This window comes from Dipodomys spectabilis, unplaced genomic scaffold (assembly GCF_019054845.1).
Source record: "Dipodomys spectabilis isolate Male_0828 unplaced genomic scaffold, ASM1905484v1 ptg000496l, whole genome shotgun sequence".
NCBI classification, from domain to species: Eukaryota; Metazoa; Chordata; class Mammalia; order Rodentia; family Heteromyidae; genus Dipodomys; species Dipodomys spectabilis.
In genome coordinates, this window is record NW_024871173.1 from 864 (window position 1) to 19,264 (window position 18,401).

The 18,401-nt window shown below is 59.1% G+C and overlaps 2 protein-coding genes across 3 annotated transcripts in view; both read left to right on the forward strand.

The window, feature by feature from the left end:
* LOC122098935 (zinc finger protein 692-like) overlaps nt 1-18,401 on the forward strand; it is a 25,822-nt gene continuing 7,421 nt past the window's right edge. Inside the window, exons 1-11 of the mRNA XM_042669484.1 lie at nt 1-185; nt 1,259-1,290; nt 1,362-1,616; nt 1,950-1,995; nt 2,097-2,228; nt 2,420-2,594; nt 2,679-2,750; nt 2,846-2,924; nt 4,185-4,299; nt 6,422-6,521; nt 7,302-7,488. Of these exons, the coding sequence (XP_042525418.1) occupies nt 5-185; nt 1,259-1,290; nt 1,362-1,616; nt 1,950-1,995; nt 2,097-2,228; nt 2,420-2,594; nt 2,679-2,750; nt 2,846-2,924; nt 4,185-4,299; nt 6,422-6,521; nt 7,302-7,488 (1,374 nt within the window). The 5' untranslated portion in view covers nt 1-4. The remainder of the gene's footprint in view (nt 186-1,258; nt 1,291-1,361; nt 1,617-1,949; nt 1,996-2,096; nt 2,229-2,419; nt 2,595-2,678; nt 2,751-2,845; nt 2,925-4,184; nt 4,300-6,421; nt 6,522-7,301; nt 7,489-18,401) is intronic.
* Nucleotides 16,843-18,401, forward strand: part of Sh3bp5l (SH3 binding domain protein 5 like) — a 15,313-nt gene continuing 13,754 nt past the window's right edge. Inside the window, exon 1 of one of the 2 annotated variants that reach the window (XM_042669486.1) lies at nt 16,843-16,934. Coding sequence is in view for 1 of the 2 variants with exons in the window: in XM_042669485.1 (XP_042525419.1) it covers nt 17,669-17,851 (183 nt within the window). In the remaining variant the exon portion in view is untranslated. Of the gene's footprint in view, nt 16,935-17,545; nt 17,852-18,401 lie in introns of those variants that run through there. The other variant, XM_042669485.1, reaches the window with a different exon arrangement.

Here is an 18,401-nt window from a genome sequence, read left to right on the forward strand (position 1 = left end):
GCCCATGGCCTCCCCCGGGGCGGACGCCGTCCCGCGAGCGGCGGCGGGAGAAGCGGGCGGCAGCTGGACGCGCGCCGCAGCAAGGGCCGCGTGCGCCTGGGCGGCCACACGGAGCGCTGGTGCCGCCTCAAGGAGCGGCTGGGCTTCGCGCTGCACTCGCAGCTGGCCGCCTTCCTGCTGGACCGGTGCGGCGGAGGCGCGGGGCGGCCCGTCCCCAGCCCATCCCCGCCCGTCCCCAGCCCATCCCCGCCCCTCCCCCCAGCCCATCCCCAGCCCTCCCCCCAGGCCCATCCCCAGCCCTCCCCCAGCCCATCCCCAGCCCTTCCCCAGCCCTCCCCCCAGCCCTCCCCCAACCCATCCCCGCCCTCCCCCAGTCCATCCCCAGCCCCCCCCCCAGCCCATCCCCAGCCCTCCCCCAGCCCCTCCCCCAGCCCATCCCCGCCCTCCCCCAGCCCATCCCCAGCCCTCCCCCAGTCCATCCCCAGCCCTCCCCCAGCCCATCCCCAGGCCTCCCCCAGTCCATCCCCAGGCCCTCCCCCAGCCCATCCCCGCCCTCCCCCAGCCCATCCCCGCCCTCCCCCAGCCCATCCCCAGCCTTCCCCAGTCCATCCCCAGCCCTCCCCCAGCCCATCCCCAGGCCTCCCCCAGTCCATCCCCAGCCTCCCCCAGCCCATCCCCAGCCCTCCCCCAGCCCATCCCCGCCCTCCCCCAGCCCATCCCCGCCCTCCCCCAGTCCATCCCCGGCCTCCCCCAGTCCATCCTCAGCCCTCCTCCAGCCTTCCCCAGCACATCCCCAGCCCTCCCCAGCCCATCCCCAGTCCATCCTCAGCCCTCCTCCAGCCTTCCCCAGCCCATCCCCAGTCCATCCTCAGCCCTCCCCCAGCCTTCCCCAGCCTCCCCCAGTCCATCCTCAGCCCCCCAGTCCATCCCCGCCCTCCCCCCAGTCCATCCCCGCCCTCCCCCAGTCCATCCCCAGCCCTCCCCCAGCCCATCCCCAGCCTCCCCCAGCCCATCCCCAGTCCATCCCCCCGCCCTCCCCCAGTCCATCCCCCGCCCCTCACCCAGTCCATCCCCAGCCCTCCCCCAGCCCTCCCCCAGTCCATCCCTGGCCTCCCCCAGTCCATCCCCAGCCTCCCCCAGTCATCCTCAGCCCCCCAGTCCATCCCTGGCCTCCCCCAGGCCTGCGTCCATGCCTGGTCCTGTGGGCTTGACCGCCCAGGCGGGCCATGAGAGCTCTGACCGCAGCCTCTGTCCGCAGGTTTGCCTCTCCAGGCTGCGTCCTCTGTGCAGGTGGGTGCTGGGTGCTGGGGGGGGGGGCATTCTTCCCAGCACGGCCTGGCCTGACCCGCGCCGCCCTCCAGGTCCCCAGCCCGGGGCCGCACCAGGGCCTGCAGGGCCTGGTGCTCCTGTCGCACGCGCACAGCCGGGAATGCAGCCTGGTGCCTGGGCTCCGGGGGCCCCGAGGCCGGGACGGGGGTCTCGTGTGGGAGTGCTCGGCGGGCCACACCTTCTACCTGGGAGCCCACAGTCCGCCCTGCGTCCCCGGAAGCGTCCACAGAGTCCACGCAGGCCCCCGGCCCCGCGCCCGGAGGCCAGGAGGCGCAGCAAGCCGGCAGGTAGGCTGGGCTGGGGGGGAGAGCTGAGAACCAGCTTGCGCAGGGTCAGTGCTGGCAGAACCGTCTCACACCCCTAGATACAAAAAAGCAGGCCTAGGGGTAAAAACGGCCTCATACACCGGCGCATGCTGGAATCAGTCTCTGGAAGGACTGTGCTTTTCGATGCAATTGTATTAGAAATATGTTTTAAGGTATCCTTGTGATACTTTAAAAAGTCCCCTCCCCCGTTCCAGTAGCCTTTGTGCGGTGCCCTCCCTTCCTCCTCCAGACCTCAGAACCCCCTCCCTGCATGGCCCCAGCGCGCCTTCCCTCTGACCCTGTCTGTGCCAACAGGTTTGGGGTCTGAGCAAGAGAGAACTCAAGAAGCCAAACTGCCCAGGTGAGCGATGGGCGGGGGGCTGGGCGGAGCCGGACAGGCCGGACTTGTCAGATAGTAGGGGTGGGAGCAGAATCTCATGCTTGCCTTCCGTGGGCCTCCAGGGGGGCAGGACCCCCAGCAGAGCCCGTCCCGTCCCCTGGAGAGGAACAAGATGAGGAAGATGAGGATGATGGAGATGAAGAGGAGATGCTCAGCGATGCCAGCCCGTGGACCTACAGCTCCTCCCCAGATGAGCCAGTTGGGGTTGTGGGACAGGAGAGGGGCGGCGTTGGCCTGGGCAGGCTTGTGGGGCGGTCTTGTGGCGGGGGTGGGGGAGATGGAGGCCGTGAGCAGGGGCAAAGCCGGATGTGACGGGGATCTGAGATCTGTCAGCTGCGGTTAAGGCTGGGGAGGGGTCACGTCCAACCCCCGGTTCTCCTTTTAGCAGTGAACCAGATGTCGGCCGGCCACCCCCGCGCCCCTGCTGGCTCCCCGGCTGAGGCGCCGGAGGCTCTCCCCACTCCTCTTGCTGGCTGCTCTTCACCCGCACTCGCAGCCGGCTCCGGAGTTGATGTGAGCAGGACCCCTCTGACAGCCGGGCAGACGGAGCCTCTGGCCAGGTAACCTGTGGGCCCAGGTGGAGTGCAGGGGTGTCCTGTATGCGCTTCCCTAGAGGCCCTCTGCTCCTTCTTTGCTGCCCACAGCCCTGGGAGCCGGGCGCGGTCAGCCCCAGCCCGAGACCAGGACACTGCACAGATTGGACCCAAGAGAATTCGGTAGGATTTGGGGGGTAGACTCTGGGAAGAGGAGGGGAGAGAGGAGGAAAGGAGAGCAGGTAGGAGTCCTGCTGTTTCTTACTTTCCTCCCTCAGGAAAGCTGCCAGGAGAGAGCTGATGCCTTGTGACTTCCCTGGCTGCGGAAGGATCTTCTCCAACCGGCAGTATCTGAATGTGAGGGGCGAGATTGAGGCCTACGGCCAATGCGCAGGGAAAAGCTGAAGAAAGGAAGCCCATAGGGGCATAGCTCAGTGTCTGCCATGCACAAGGACCTGGATGTGTCCCTGGCACCACTAAAAGAACAACAAAAGGCAGGGGAGGAGACAATCTGGGGTTGTTGGGATTTGGAGTCCAGAAGCAAACAGCTTTCCTGTAATAATCGTTAAATGACCGGGAGGCAGAACACGAAGCTTCAGGCACGCAGCACCCCGGTCCAGTGCCGCTCAGTGCCAGCTTCCTCGGGCTCTGTGGCCTGATAGCGACGTTGCAGGCACTTGCTGCATGTGAGCCCTGGCCCTCACCACAGCCCCGGGGAGGGACACGGTGCTGATGTTATTCCCACTTGGCCCCGAGGCACACATTGCTGGTGCTAGCTGGCGCTCTGAGCCCCGACCCAGCCCGCCTGGCCCACGTGGCTTGAGAGGCATCTCCTGAGCAGGGGCGGCTCCACACCACACAGGGAGTTTGGGCCTGGACCTTTAGCGGAGCAGGCCCTGAGGGTGAGGGGCCGAGAGCCAAAGGGACTGCAAGGCGTGGTGGAGAAACGGGGGAAAGTCCCAACGCAACATTGAGACTGTAAGAAGGACATTTGGCAGGAACAGGTCATGCTTGAGCTTTGTGGAGGAGACTAAATTGGAGGTAAACCAGGATCATGGAAAAGGCGAGAGAGCTCTAATATGATGATGATCCAAGATGCAAAACTAGATCAGATGAAAAGATAAATGGAGGATTAAAGTTGATGTAGGCCCATTGCCTAGGCTGGGTATAGCTGAGTGGTAGAACACTTGTCTACAGTATTCGAGGCCCTAGATGAGATCTTTAGCACTTAGAAAAAGGGGAGGGGGAACAAAGCCCTTACCCATTGAAGTTATTTTAGAGAGAGAGCGTGAGAGCGAGCGGCATGTTGATGGAATAAACACGGTCACCCAGTGCTCCTTCCGCTGACTGGACCTGTGCTGGGAAGGAGGAATGTGCCCAGAGAGGTACCTGGCACAGGAACACTGCAAAGCGTTGCAGGGTGTGGCGAGGAAGTGGGCGGATGGGAGGCAAGCACACCACAGGGCAGTTTGGTAGGCTGGCTAGGTGAGGACGGGGTCAGGGTCAGGCGACGGTGGATGGCTGCGGTGTGGGGAGGAGGAGGGTGTCTGGGGCCCCGGCCGGCTGGGTCAGCTCAGCCAGTCCCCCACACCTTCTCCACCGCTACCTTCCTTGCAGCACCACAAGAAGTACCAGCACCTCCACCAGAAGTCCTTCTGCTGTCCGGAGCCGGCCTGCGGGAAGTCCTTCAACTTTAAGAAGCACCTGAAGGAGCACGTGAAGCTGCACAGTGGTGAGTGCCGGCGCTGCGCTGCCCCGCTGTGGTGCGGTGGCGCCCTTCCCTCCCCTGAGCAACGACTCTCTTCCCCCATTCCACGTCCACGTGTCTGCTCAAGACTTGTAGTTGCCGCTAAGGTCATGAACAAAGAAGGTAGCATACGCTCCTGTGAGACATCACTGAAAGCCAGAAGAGCAGAACACGAAGGACAAGCTGCTTCTGTAGAAACGTTGCTGGACATTGGTGGCTCACACCTAGCTACTCAGGAGGCTGAGAGCCAGCGGACTGTGGTCTGAAGTTAGTCAGGTGGAAAAGTTCCCATGACTCCAATTAGCCAGCAACAAGTGGCGCTGGAGGAGTGGCTCGTGTTACCAGGCTAGCGAGGGAGGGTGAAGCCCTGGTACCAGCAAGGAGAAGGAAGACTCAGCGAAGACCTGAGAGGAGTGAGGAACGGGGGTCTGGTGTGTTCTAAGCACACATTAGAAAGGTCAGAGTCAGGATGGCATCTCTAGCTTTGAGTGCGAGGAGACCATCAGAGATAAGGTTGGCTCTGACTTTCAAAAAGATTGTTGTACCTGCTGTGTGGAGAGGAGAGCAGGGCCTGCAGATGGGTGGAACTGGGCGTTGGTGGCAGGTGAGCTCCTGAGCTCGTGCGCGTGGATGGTGATGCTGGTTGGTGAGCCGTGGCTGGAGGCTCGAGTGTGTGCAGGTGGTGGCAGACAGGCTGGGTGGGTAAGAGTGGGCTAGTCCCAAGGCAGACAAGGAGCTTGGGGAGACTCAGGACTCCAGCCCGAGCAGCTAGGCAGACCATGGTGTGAGGTCCTGAAATCAGAGAAGGTGATTAGGTATTCCAGAAGACGTGAATGTAGAATTTGAGCGAGATGTACAGCTAGCGTGTACGGCTAGAATGTTCTGCGTAGGGAGGTAGTGGAGAAAAGGCCTGAGGTGGGAGGAGAGGAAGGGAACGGAAGAGGCATTTGAAGACACAAGTGCAGAAAGCGACTTGCCAGCCAGGGCACACTAAGGTGAGGGTTCGAACATCCCACCAAACGTAGCCCTGACATCTTCCTAGCTTAGAGAACAAGACAGAACCGGCAAATGGTTGAAGTGTAGCGAGGACAGCCAGAATGGAGCGGGCTCCAGACAGTGTAGACAGTGGGAGGCTCATGCCCACGTTGACTTTAAAGCATAAGAGCACTGCTGAATGCGGATGGAGAAGGTGCAGAGAGAGACCTAGCCAGGGGAGCGCACGCACAGGGCCGGGCGCAAGGAGAGGTCACGGGGAGCCGTGCCGCCCTGGGTTCAGGTCTGGAGCAGGCCGGGGGGTTGTACTGGGCTTCAGCAGAGCAGAGGCAGTAATGGGCTGGGGCTGGGGGTCTGGAGTCACGAGGTCACCACCCTGGGGCCAGGTAGAGGAGCCTGGTCACAGGTAGGAGGGCTCCTGTGTCCCCTGGGAGCGGCTGAGGGGTGTCCGGGACCGAAGGGGGTGAGGCTGCCCCAAGGCAGGATGGTGGCTGCGGGTGGACGGCGTGGAGCCGGGAGCCCAGGGGGAGGCTGCGTGGTTAGTGGAGAGGCCTGAAGGCACTCAGGGAAGCAAGGACAGCTGTTGCACTGTAGGCTGTGGTACAGGAGAAAGCCACAGCAGCCCGTGAGAGCTGTTGGAGACGCAGTAACCATGGCAACAGGCAGGGGCTACTGGAGCCAATAGGAAGGGTTGGTACAGGAAAAGGAGAGATTAGTGGCCTGAAAGGCAGGGAAGGGGATGTGGAGCGGTAAGGTCGGCCAGCCTGCTGGGAAGATGATTCCACGTGCGGGGTCCCCGGGGTTGGGCTTAAACTATAATTCCAGTCCCTGACCCTCCGCTTGCATGAGCCGCTTCCTAACCATGCACACGGACTAGGCATTCCACTCCCTGACTCTCCGCGGAGGGACCCAGGTCACCTCCACTTGGAGAGAGCGCAGCTGATGACCATGCAGCAGTCTAGCCGGGCGCGCTTCCTGTGTGCCTGCCTCGCTCAGCTGTCTGGACCGCTCCCGGAGCTCAGGCTCCTGCCCGGCGGCACTGTGCCTTGCCTCAGAAGTGGCGGGCAGGGGTGGCAAGGAGGGTGTGGCTGGAGCTCCCCTCCTGTGCCCACAGACACCCGCGACTACATCTGTGAGTTCTGTGCCCGGTCTTTTCGCACCAGCAGCAACCTCGTCATCCACAGACGCATCCACACCGGGGAGAAACCCCTGCAGTGAGTGTCAGGAGGGTCTCAGGGCCGTGGGGGGGGGGGGGGGTGTGGGGGGGTATCTGAGACGCATCCACACCGGGGAGAAACCCCTGCAGTTGCAGTGAGTGTCAGGGAGGAGGGTTGCAGGCCACGTGTGGGGGGGGTGGGGGGGGTGTCTGAGACACATCCACACCGGGGAGAAACCCCTGCAGTGAGTGTCGGGAAGGAGGGTCTCAGGGCCGTGGGGGGGAGGGTGTGGGGAGGTGTCTGATGCATCCACACCGGGGAGAAACCCCTGCAGTGGGTGTCAGGCCACGGGGGCGGCACTGGCAGCCTGGCAGTGAGTGTCAGGCCGTGGGGGCGGCACTGGCAGCCTGGCAGTGGGTGTCAGGGCGTGGGGGCGGCACTGGCAGCCTGGCAGTGAGTGTCAGGCCGTGGGGGCGGCACTGGCAGCCTGGCAGTGGGTGTCAGGCCGTGGGGGCGGCACTGGCAGCCTGGCAGTGAGTGTCAGGCCGTGGGGGCGGCACTGGCAGCCTGGCAGTGGGTGTCAGGCCGTGGGGGCGGCACTGGCAGCCTGGCAGTGGGTGTCAGGCCGTGGGGGCGGCACTGGCAGCCTGGCAGTGGGTGTCGGGGGCGTGGGGGCGGCACTGGCAGCCTGGCAGTGGGTGTCAGGCCACGGGGGCGGCACTGGCAGCCTGGCAGTGGGTGTCAGGCCGTGGGGGCGGCACTGGCAGCCTGGCAGTGGGGTACAGGAGGAATCCCTGGAGCCCGAAGCCCCTTCCTTCCCTCCCCGCCCTGCTGCAGGTGTGAGATCTGTGGGTTCACCTGCCGCCAGAAGGCCTCCCTGAACTGGCACCGGCGTAAGCATGCAGAGACAGCAGCCACCTTGCGCTTCCCATGCGACTTCTGCGGCAAGCGCTTCGAGAAGCCAGGCAGCGTTGCGGCTCACTGCAGCAAAAGCCACCCGGCGCTGCTCCCAGCTGCCCCAGAGGAGGCCTGTCCCGGGGTGTCTGCCCCTGAGTCCCTGGGGTCCGCCTCCTCGGCAGGAGCAGTGAGCTCCTCCTCTGAGCCGGGACACCAGCCCCCAGGTACCGAGAAGGTGTGAGGAGATGCCCCATATCCTGGCTCCTGGGATTACAAGGAACGCAGCATGGAGGCAAGAAGGGCTCTAGCGAAGCCAGACTGCGTTAGTCCTCCTGAAGAAAGGGGTCAGCGGAGTTCTAAAGAAGCATGTATGGCAGAGCAAATACTTAGCACTGGAGGCAGGAATTTTGGCTTCCTCTGAAAGCAGACTGTTAGAATGTGCCAGAGTGCAGTATAAATGCAGGCCCTCGCCCGCCGTGAACCTGAGAGCCCAGGGTCCCCCCTCCCCCACCACACACCCCCTTCTCTACTGAGCATGATGCCTGCACTCACGCTCCAGCAGAGCGATGTGGGACAGCACTGGAGCCAGGCTCTGGCAGGACAAGACATAGGACCCTGGGTCTATCCTGAGAAAGCGGGAAGGCTCGAAGGGTCTGGCCTAGTGCAGCGGTGTTCTACCAGCAGGGTGGTTGAGGGAATGCTGCAGTTTCACGGGTTTGCTTGCCCTGAGGGCATCCCTTGGAAGAGGGTATATCGCCCCCAGAAGACCCTTTCTTCCTCTCTCCGCTTTCTGCTGCCCTGAGATGAGGCTCTGCTCCGTCACCTCCTACCCACTGCAATGCATTCTGCCCCACTCGGCTCCAAAGCCACGGAGGCGATCCACGATAAGAAGAGACCTCTGACACCATCACTCAAAATAAACGTTTTGTCTTTTAAGTGGATTTTCTCCGGTATTGTGTCACAGCAAAGAGTGAATAAGACTGACACAGAAGAGGTGAGAGACCTGGAGTTATGAACCCAACTGGCTCTTGGATCACTCACTCCACAGGTCTGAGAAGACAAAGTCGCAGCTGACACAATGGGCCGTTCACATCAAAAAGCCACCGGCTGTGAATACAAAGCCTGCTTCCCCGCGGCTCCAGGCTCTGCAAAGAGCATTCTGACGGTCCACTGGGCAGTACTGGGCTTTGAGGCGCCACGTAGTCTTGGTGTGGGTTCCAGGGCAAATGTCCCAAACTGACTGGAAACCACCGTTTGAAGAGGGGAGAGACGGGGACGCACTGAAGGCCACTGTCATGTGAGTGGCTTACCTCTGCTTAGGCGTGGACAGCACTTGGCGTGGAGATGCCAGGCATTGAAGTGAGCGCCCCCACTCTGCCTGCATCTTAAGCAGAATGAGATAGCAACAGAGGTTAATCGGTAGAACTAAAACAAAAATAGTGCAGAGCTGGCCCAACGGACCAGATACGTGATCACTACCTGAAGAAGCAGGACGGCAAAAGAAATGGGGGAAGGAGCCGGGCGCTGGTGGCTCACGCCTGTCACCCTAGCTACTCAGGAGGCTGAGACCTGGGGGTCACGGTTCAAAGCCAGCTGGGAGGGGAAAGCCTGTGAGACTCTTTTCTCCAATTAACCATCAAAAAGCTGAAAGTGGCACTGTGGCTCAAGTGGTAGAGCAAAGATGCTCCAGGGCAGTGGCCAGGCTCCAAGTTCAAGCCCATCCTCCTCCCAAAAAGAAGTGGGAATAGGAGGCAGAATAAGTGTAAGCTAGAATAGATGGTAGAAGACAGAAGCAAAACAGGAAAACAGCAGAGAAAACGGTCAACAACATTATATTAGATAATATAATAATATCCAATTTCTTGCTCGTGGAGCCTTTGGGCTCCCTGACTCCACCCATGTCAGAGATGCCTGCTGAGTGAAGGGCTGCGGACCAGTGCAGGGCAGCTGGCTAGCAGCGGCTCATGCTTCTAATCTTAGCTACTCAAAAGCCGAAATCTAGGACCACAGTTTGAAACCAGCTGGGGTTGTAAAGTCTATCATGAGATGCTTACCTCCAATTAACCACCAAAAAGCAGGAAGTGGGGGTATAGCTCAGTGGTAAAGGAACACCCTTTCAGAAAAGCCAAGAGAAATTACCCAAGCCCTGCGTTCAACCCCTAGTACTGGAACCCAGAGGAAGGAATGGAAGGAAGGGAAGGAAAAAAAGAAGGAAGGAGGGAGGGAAGGAGGAAAGGAAGGAAGGAAGGAAAAGGAAGCAGGTCTCTTCTAAAACCATGGTTTCCCCCTTCCTCCCTTGGTACTCTGGTGGTGCCAGTCCAGCCTGGACAAGAGGCTAGAATCTGAGGATCGAGGTTCAAATCTTCAAATCCCAGGGACTCAAGAGGTTGAGGATCCTGAATCCAGGAAGTTAGACCCAGCCAAGAAAACAAAGGGACACAGTGTCCTGCTCTCCCCTACAACATCCAAATGAAATTAGTTCCCCAGTCAAACCACATTTTCAGAGCTCAAGAACTACACACGGAAAAAATAAAAATAAAAAATAAAATAAAAAAAGAACTACACACGGCTAGTAGTTATCCTACTGACAGATGAAAATGTAGAAATTTCTATCATCACTGAAAGTGCTACTAAACAGAGCCAATGCAGAAGCTTCTTGAAGTAGGGTGGAATCAGGGCTAAGCTGAAGCAAAAGCACTAAGATCTCTCTCAGACATTTTCCATCAAAAGTGATGAAAGAAAATGCAATTAAAATGTTATCAAAGCATTTCTCAACATTTTAAATGAAGGGTAGGATTTAGAAAAAGGGGATGCAATCTAGCAAATCTGGAGCAAACCAGTGGCATTTGTGAGACTTCTGGATCTCAGGGTGTGATCTATGAGGAATGTATGGACACAGCACCATGGAAGAAGTAATATTCATCCACAGTGGGGCTGGAGTCACGCACCTGGGCGAGGGTGCTCAGGAAAATACACAGCATGAGACTGTCCAAAGCTCAGGAAAAGTATATAGCACAGCGGGGTGCCAGTGGCTCACACCTGTAATCCCAGTTACTCAGGAGGCTGAGATTAAGGACTGCAGTTCAAAGTCAGCCCGGGCAGGAAAGTCCATAAGACTGATCTCCAAACCGGAAAGTGGTGCTGTGGCTCAAGTGGTAGAGTGCTAACCTTAAGCTGAAGAGCTGAAGGACAGCGCCCAGGCCCTGATTTCAAGTCCCATGACAGACCAAAAAAAAAACAAAAAACAACCCCAACTTTCTTTTAAATCACCATAATAGTAAAGACCATCTGTGAAGGAATGCACCAGCTGACTACCAAAGAAACCCAGCTCAGGAACAGCGCCCAGGCCTGAGTTCAAGCCCCACAACCAACAACAACAACAAAAATCACAACCTGAAGTTCTGGCACATAATAGACAGTAAAAACAGTCTGTGAAGGAATGCAGTAGCTGACTACCAAAGAAGAAACCCAGGATGTTGACTTGAGAAGATACAAAATAAGATAAATAACCCAGAGCCAGATGTCTGTGATTTAGATTTGCAATTTCTGTAGACTGGCAGCAGAAGTTGATACGGATTTTATGGGGGCATAAATCTTTTGCAAAAACAAACAGGAAGTGAAGAAGTAGAGATGACAGTAATGGCAGTGGGTACTGAGAAGTATTTTTGTGTTGTACTGAAGATGTCAAAGTTGAGTGTGTACGAGATCATTATGATAAAGGCATTCCCTAAACTATACTGTCCAATAATGGAAATCACTAGCCAGTTTGTTTTAATTTAGCCAGTTCCAGGGCTTGAACTTGATGCCTCAAGCTTTCGCTCAGATTGTTTGCTCATGGCTGATGCTCTACCACTTGAGCCACCCCTTAAGTCTTACTTCTTGTGGGTTAATTAGCAATGGAACATCATCCAACCTAGCAGAAAAAACCCTGGGAAATTATGACCTATATATGACAAAAATTACAATTGATTCCAGTGGCTGAGAATTAACTCCAGGAGGTGAGTGAGGACATCAGGAATGCCGTGTAGGCCTCGTCAGCTAGAGACATTGTTCGAAAAACAGAAGAGCGGACAGAGCAAGTGGCTCAAGTGGTAGCGCACCTGCCTTGCAGCAGACAGGCCCCACGTCCAGTCCTTAGTACAAAACAACAACAACAACAAATGCTGCTGAACTTTAGGATGGGATCCTTAAGGGAGTTTGTATTTTCCCACCACCCAAATCCATCAAAGACCTGGACAAGTAAAAGCAGCTTGAATTGCTAAGGATTCATGGATGCACAGGTATCAGAGTCTGTGGACACAGGTAGGATACCAGGAACTGTAGTAGTGCTGAACAAGAATGGTTGAGAAGTTCAGGGTAGGGTAGGTAGGAGACAGTGGGTTAAACCGAGTCACGGCAGTGAAATTCCAGTGTTACAAAATTAAAGTAGTATAGAACAAGTAAACTGCATTTGTGACTTCTCTATATTATTTTAATATGGGCTGTATGACCCCTTAATTTAAAAAAAAGACATAGAAGACTGTGGAATTATACATTTGAGCTATCTAAGACTTAGGGTCCTACTGATCAAATGAAATGGCACAGGTCACTCTGGCATTTTAAAACTGAAACTTTCCATTTTTTGGAAAAAGTTCCTTCTTTTCCTCTTCAGTGTGCCTGTCCTGGAGCTTGAACCGGGGGGCTGGGCGCTGTCCCTGGGCATTCTGAACCTGAGGCCTGGGCGCTGTCCCTGGGCATTTTGAACCTGAGGCCTGGGCGCTGTCCCTGGGCAATTTTGAACCTGAGGCCTGGGCGCTGTCCTTCGGCACTTTTGTTCTTGAGCCACAGTTCTATATCACACTTTTTGATGGTTAGCTCAAGATAAGACTTTTGTGGGCTTTCCTGCCTGGGCTGACTTCAAAAACATCTTCAGATCTCAGCCTCCTGAATAGCTAGGATTACAAGTATGAGCCCAGGAGCCCCCCAAACATTTTACGTTTTCTTTTTAGAAGGGATATATTTGGTCCTACCCTTCTCCCTCAGAAGCTCCTGCATGTTAGGCAAGCACTCTACTATTGAGCTGTGTTCTCAACCTTTTTTTGTGTGTGTCAGTTGTGAGGCTTGAACCCTGGATCTGGGCGCTGTCCCTGAGCTCCTCAGCTCAAGGTTAGCACTCTACCACTTGAGCACAGTACCACTTGGGGTTTTCAGCTGGTTAATTGGAGGTAAGAGTCTCTCACAGACTTTTCTGTCCGGGCTGGCTTTGAACCACAATCCTCAGATCTCAGCTTCCTGAGTAGCTAGGATTAGAGGTGTGAGCCACTGGTGCCCAGCAAACCCTCCCCCCCTTTTTTAAAAAAAGTGATTATTCCTGGGGCCAGGGGATGGAAGGAAAGGACTAAGAAATGTAGAACTTGTGGCATAGACTGCCGCCATCCAAACTTCTGTTTTAAACTGGTAGCTCACACCTATAACTCTAGCTACTCAAAAGGCTGAGATCTGAGGGCTGCAGTTCAAAGCTAGTCAGGAAATCCTTTGAGACTCTCACCTCCAATTAAGCACCAAAAAGCCAGAAGTAGAGCTGTGGCTCAAGTGGCTGAGTGCCAGCCTTGAGCACAAAAGCTCAGGGGCAGTGCCCAGACCCATACTTAAGCTCCATGGCCAGCATAAAAGCAAAGAAAAACAGACTTTTCTGCTTCTAGCTAGCAGCAATGGTCATGTCCCTAAAATGACACCAGCCTGAGAAAGCACAGTGCTGTCACCAGAACTTGCTATTTAATATGGCCAACACCTAGTAATTGACTTCTGATATCTCTTTCTTATAGTACTAAAAATGCCTACAGTTATCCTTTTAAGATGTTTGCATATCACAATTTAGGGGCATCATTCTCAACAACCAGAGAGCCATTCCTTTGAAATGTAAGCATCGGGAAGGATAGGGTCTCTATCTCCTGGTCTCAGAAAGCACCACAGAACCACCACCGAGGTTTAACAGCGAACAATCTTGTAAACTCAAGTTCTGCAGGCAGAATTCCCTCCCCATCCAGGAGCTACTTGATACTAGACATGTAATGGGGATCCTCACCTACCTGTGTGTCCTGGGCAAAGGTCGGGCTCATCACCCTGGCCAGGCAGCAGGAATCCTGGCAGGGTGGCCCAGCCCTCGCTCCCTAGCCGTTTCTCAAGCCTTCCACTCACCGATTCTTGGCTTGTAAAGCTAGTCCTCCAGGCGGTATCAAGCCCCAGCTCCCTCCCACACCGTGATATTTATGTTTAAGGCCCTGAATAAAGCCTTCTTCACTGGTGAAAACAACCATGGAGTTGTCTTGTTTCACCGAGGGTAGACCACTAACAGGCCGAACTGCGTTCCCACGCACCAACGTGTCTGTGTGTGTGTGTGTGTGGAGTGTGTGTGCATGTGTGTGGTGTGTGTGTCTGTGTGTGGTGTGTCTGTGTGTGGTGTGTCTGTGTGTGGTGTGTCTGTGTGTGGTGTGTCTGTGTGGTGTGTGTGGTGTGTGTGTGGTGTGTCTGTGGTGTGTGTGCATGTCTGTGTGTTGTGTGTGTGTCTGTGTGGTGTGTGCGTGTCTGTGTGGTGTGTTTGTGTGTGCGTGGTGTGTGTCTGTGGGTGCATGTGTGTGGTGTGTCTGTGTGTGTGTGCGTGCATGTGTGTGGTGTGTCTGTGTGTGCGTGCATGTGTGTGTGGTGTCTGTGTGTGCGTGCATGTGTGGTTGTCTGTGTGTGCGTGCATGTGTGTGGTGTGTCTGTGCGTGCATGTGTGTGGTGTGTCTGTGTGTGTGTGTGCATGTGTGTGGTGTGTGTGTCTGTGTGTGTGGTGTGTCTGTGTGTGTGGTGTGTGTCTGTGTGTGGTGTGTGTCTGTGTGTGGTGTGTGTGTATGTGTGTGTGTGTGCGTATGTGTGTGTGGTCTGTCTGTGTGTGTGGTGTGGGTGTCTGTGTGTGTGCGTGTATGTGTGTGTGGTGTGTCTGTGTGTGGTGTGTGTGTCTGTGTGTGGTATGTGTGTCTGTGTGTGGTATGTGTGTATGTCTGTGTCTGTGTGTGTCTGTGTGTATGTGTGTGTGTGTGGTGTGTGTGGTGTGTGTGTGTGGTATGTGTGTGTGGTATGTGTGTATGTGTGTATGTGTGGTGTATGTGTGTGGTGTGTGTGTCTGTGTGTGTGGTGTCTATGTGTGGTGTGTGTGTCTGTGTGGTGTCTATGTGTGGTGTGTGTATGTCTGTGTGGTGTATGTGTATTTGTGTGGTATGTGTGTGGTGTGTCTGTGTGGTATGTGTGTCTGTGTGTGTGTCTGTGTGTGTGTCTGTGTGTGTGTCTGTGTGTGTGTGGTGTGTGTGTGTGGTATGTGTGTGGTGTGTCTGTGTGGTATGTGTGTGGTGTGTCTGTGTGGTATGTGTGTATGTATGTGTCTGTGTGTGTCTGTGTGTGTAGTGTATGTGTATGTATGTGTGTGGTATGTGTGTATGTATGTGTGTGGTGTCTGTGTGTGTGTCTGTGTGGTGTGTGTGTATGTATGTGTGTGTGTCTGTGTGGTGTGTGTATGTGTCTGTGTGGTGTCTCTGTGTGTGTCTGTGTGTGTGGTGTATGTGTATGTGTGTGGTGTCTGTGTGTCTGTGTGTGTGTGGTGTGTGTGTGTGGTATGTGTGTGGTGTGTCTGTGTGGTATGTGTGTATGTATGTGTCTCTGTGTGTGTGTGTGGTGTCTCTGTGTGTCTGTCTGTGTGTGTAGTGTATGTGTATGCATGTGTGTGGTATGTGTGTATGTGTGTGGTGTCTGTGTGTGTGTATGTGTCTATGTGGTGTGTGTGTATGTATGTGTGTGTGTCTGTCTGTATGTGTGTGGTGTCTCTGTGTGTCTGTCTGTGTGTGTAGTGTATGTGTATGCATGTGTGTGGTATGTGTGTATGTATGTGTGTGGTGTCTGTGTGTGTGTCTGTGTGGTGTGTGTATGTATGTGTGTGTGTCTGTGTGTGGTGTCTCTGTGTGTGTCTGTGTGTGTGGTGTATGTGTATGTGTGTGGTGTCTGTGTGTCTGTGTGTGTGTGGTGTGTGTGTGTGGTATGTGTGTGGTGTGTCTGTGTGGTGTATGTATGTGTGTGTGTGTGTGTGTGGTGTCTCTGTGTGTCTGTGTGTGTAGTGTATGTGTATGCATGTGTGCGGTATGTGTGTATGTATGTGTATGGTGTCTGTGTGTGTGTATGTGTCTGTGTGGTGTGTGTGTATGTATGTGTGTGTGTCTGTCTGTGTGTCTGTGTGTGTGTGTGGTATGGGTGTGGCATGTGTGTGTGTGTCTGTGTATGTGAGTCTGTCTCTGTGTGTGTGTGTCTGTCTGTCTGTCTGTCTGTGTGCACCAGCAGCGCTCGCAGGGCGCTCGCCCGCGCAAGCCAAGCACTGACCAGTCCTCAGAACTTGGCGTTTTTGCCGCCGGGCCGTCCTCGCCTCTCTGGCTCCCCGCGCCGCTGGTGCGGAGGGTCGAGCGCGGGGCCTCACGCCCCGCCGGGCGTCCGAGGGCGGCTCCTCGGCCGCGGCCCCGACGCCGCGAGGCCGCCGGGCGAGCGCGGGGACGGCCGCGCGGCTGCCCCACCGCGGCCCACCCGAGGAGCCGCGCGGCGCTCCGAGCGGACCGACCGCCCCGACCGCGGCCCCGCCCCGCGGCTCCCCGCGCCCACGGGCCGGGCGGCAGCGCCCGCCGCCCGCGGAAGTGCGGCACTCACTTCCGGCCGAGGCAGGAAGTGACTTTCCGGCGCGCTGGCGTCTGTGTACCGTAAAGCAAGATGGCGGCACTCTACCCGCTGTCGTTTTGTGGCCTTCGCGTCACGGCTAACACCTCAGGAGGATTCCGGCTTCCTCGGGGCTGCGCGCTCACGTTGGCTTCACCGTTATCCTTGGCGGTAGTCGACGGGGAATCGGAGAAACGTAAGGCGGTGGCGGACACCGCGCCACCATCTTGCACGGCAGCTGCGCGGTGGGGCGTGGCCGCGGGGGGCGTGGTCGCGGGGCGGGACCGCGGGGGCGTGGCCGCGGGGGCGTGGTCGCGGGGGCGGGGGACCGCGGGGGCGGGGCCGCGGGGGCGGGGCCGCGGGGGCGGGGCCGCGGGGGCGGGGCCGCGGGGGCGGGGCTGTGGGCGGGGGGGGGGCTGAGGGCGGGGCGGGGCGGGGCCGCGGGCGGGGTGTGGCCGCGGGCGGGGTGTGGCCGCGGGCGGGGGCGTGGCCGCGGGGGCGTGGCCGCGGGGGCGTGGCCGCGGGGCGGGGCCGCGGGGCGGGGCCGCGGGCGGGGCGGGGCAGTGGGCGGGGCCGCGGGCGGGGCTGAGGGCGGGGGGCTGAGGGCGGGGCGGGGCGGGGCCGCGGGCGGGGTGTGGCCGCGGGCGGGGTGTGGCCGCGGGCGGGGGCGGGGCCGCGGGCGGGGCGGGGCCGCTTCGCTGGACCCAGCCGGGGGGGGCGGGGCGGGGAGGGCGTTGTTGTGGCATGACGCAGTTCCGCTTCCTGCCGGCCGGGTCGTTCTGTGGTTGGACCTGCTTGTTGCCGGGAGGGCGGGGGAAGATTGTTTGCTGCTGGTTAGCTCCGCACATGGAGAGGTAAACTGAGGTAAGGCAGAGCAGTCCGCGGCTCGCGCCCGGCGTTGGGGCTGCGGGCGGCCGGGGGTGGCGGCGGGCGGCCCTGCCCGGGCCCGGGGTGACAGCCGCGGCGGGGCGGGCGGCGGGGCGGGCGGCCCTGCCCGGGCCCGGGGTGACAGCCGCGGCGGGGCGGCCTGCAGGCGGGCGGCGGGGCGGGCGGCGGGGCGGGCTGCAGGCGGGCGGCGGGGCGGGCGGCGGGGCGGGCTGCAGGCGGGCGGCGGGGCGGGCGGCCCTGCCCGGGCCCGGGGTGACAGCCGCGGCGGGCTGCAGGCGGGCTGCAGGCGGGCGGCGGGGCGGGCGGCGGGGCGGGCTGCAGGCGGGCTGCGGGGCGGGCTGCAGGCGGGCTGCAGGCGGGCTGCAGGCGGGCGGCGGGGCCCGGGCCCGGGGTGACAGCCGCGGCGGGCTGCAGGCGGGCTGCAGGCGGGCGGCGGGGCGGGCTGCGGGGCCCGGGCCCGGGGGCACGCGCGGGGGCCGCGCGCTCGCCGGCGGCCGAGCGACCCGGCTTTTGTCTCCTGACAGGTCCGGCCCCGCTCGCAGGCCGCGGCCCCGGCCGGCGCGGGCGGGCTCCGGCGGCGTTCGCGGGCCGCCGGCCTCTGTGCCTTCCGCCGCTGCGCGCTGGAGAAGAGGAGCTCTCCCCGGGGGTCTCCGGGGCCCGGAAGCCCGGCCGGCCGGCATGGCGGCCCCCTCCCGTGCCTAGGCCCCAGCATGGCCGAGTGCAGACAGGCCCCCGGGGGCCGGGAGACCCCGCCGGGCGAGCTGCGGCCGGAGCCGGTGGAGGACGCGGCGCCCCGGAGCCCGGCCGCCGAGCCGCCCGCGGCGGGCCGAGGCCGCGGGGGCGACGCCAAAGTGCCCCCGCGGGAAGAGGAGGAGCTGGACCCCCGCATACAGGTGAGGAGCCCGCGGCCGCACCCCGCGCCGCGCCCGCACCGCCCCTCCGCGCGCCGGCCTGGGAAGGCCTGTCACACCGCGTCCCTGTGGCTGGCCAGTGTCGCCAGCGCTGGAGTGCGGGGTCGGCCTTGTGGGTGCCCGGGGGGGGGGGGGGGGGGGGCGGTGAGCCTGGTCAGCACCCGGCGCGCTTTAAGTTGGCGTGAAGCAGAGTTGCTGCTCGTTTCAGAGACGAAATGAGGTGGTTCCACGATTGGACGGCTTGGAAGCAGTCTTCCCTTTCCTGCTTCCCTCTTGCAGTGACGTTCACTTCTGTTAGCTGTCAGACCTTTCAGGCGGTGTCAGGTTTAGGCCTATTAACAGTGTTTGTATGTACGAGAATGTGCTTCGCTATGATCAGTTCTTACTTACAGGCTTGGGGTGCCGTGGCTCAGAGAGTGGGGGGAAAGAAGTTTCTTGCCTTAGACTAGTCACAGTTTGCTTGGTAGAGACCTCTGTGTGGGAGCCTTGGGGCTCGGGCAGAGCTGATGGCTGGCCAACTACGGCCGGGTTG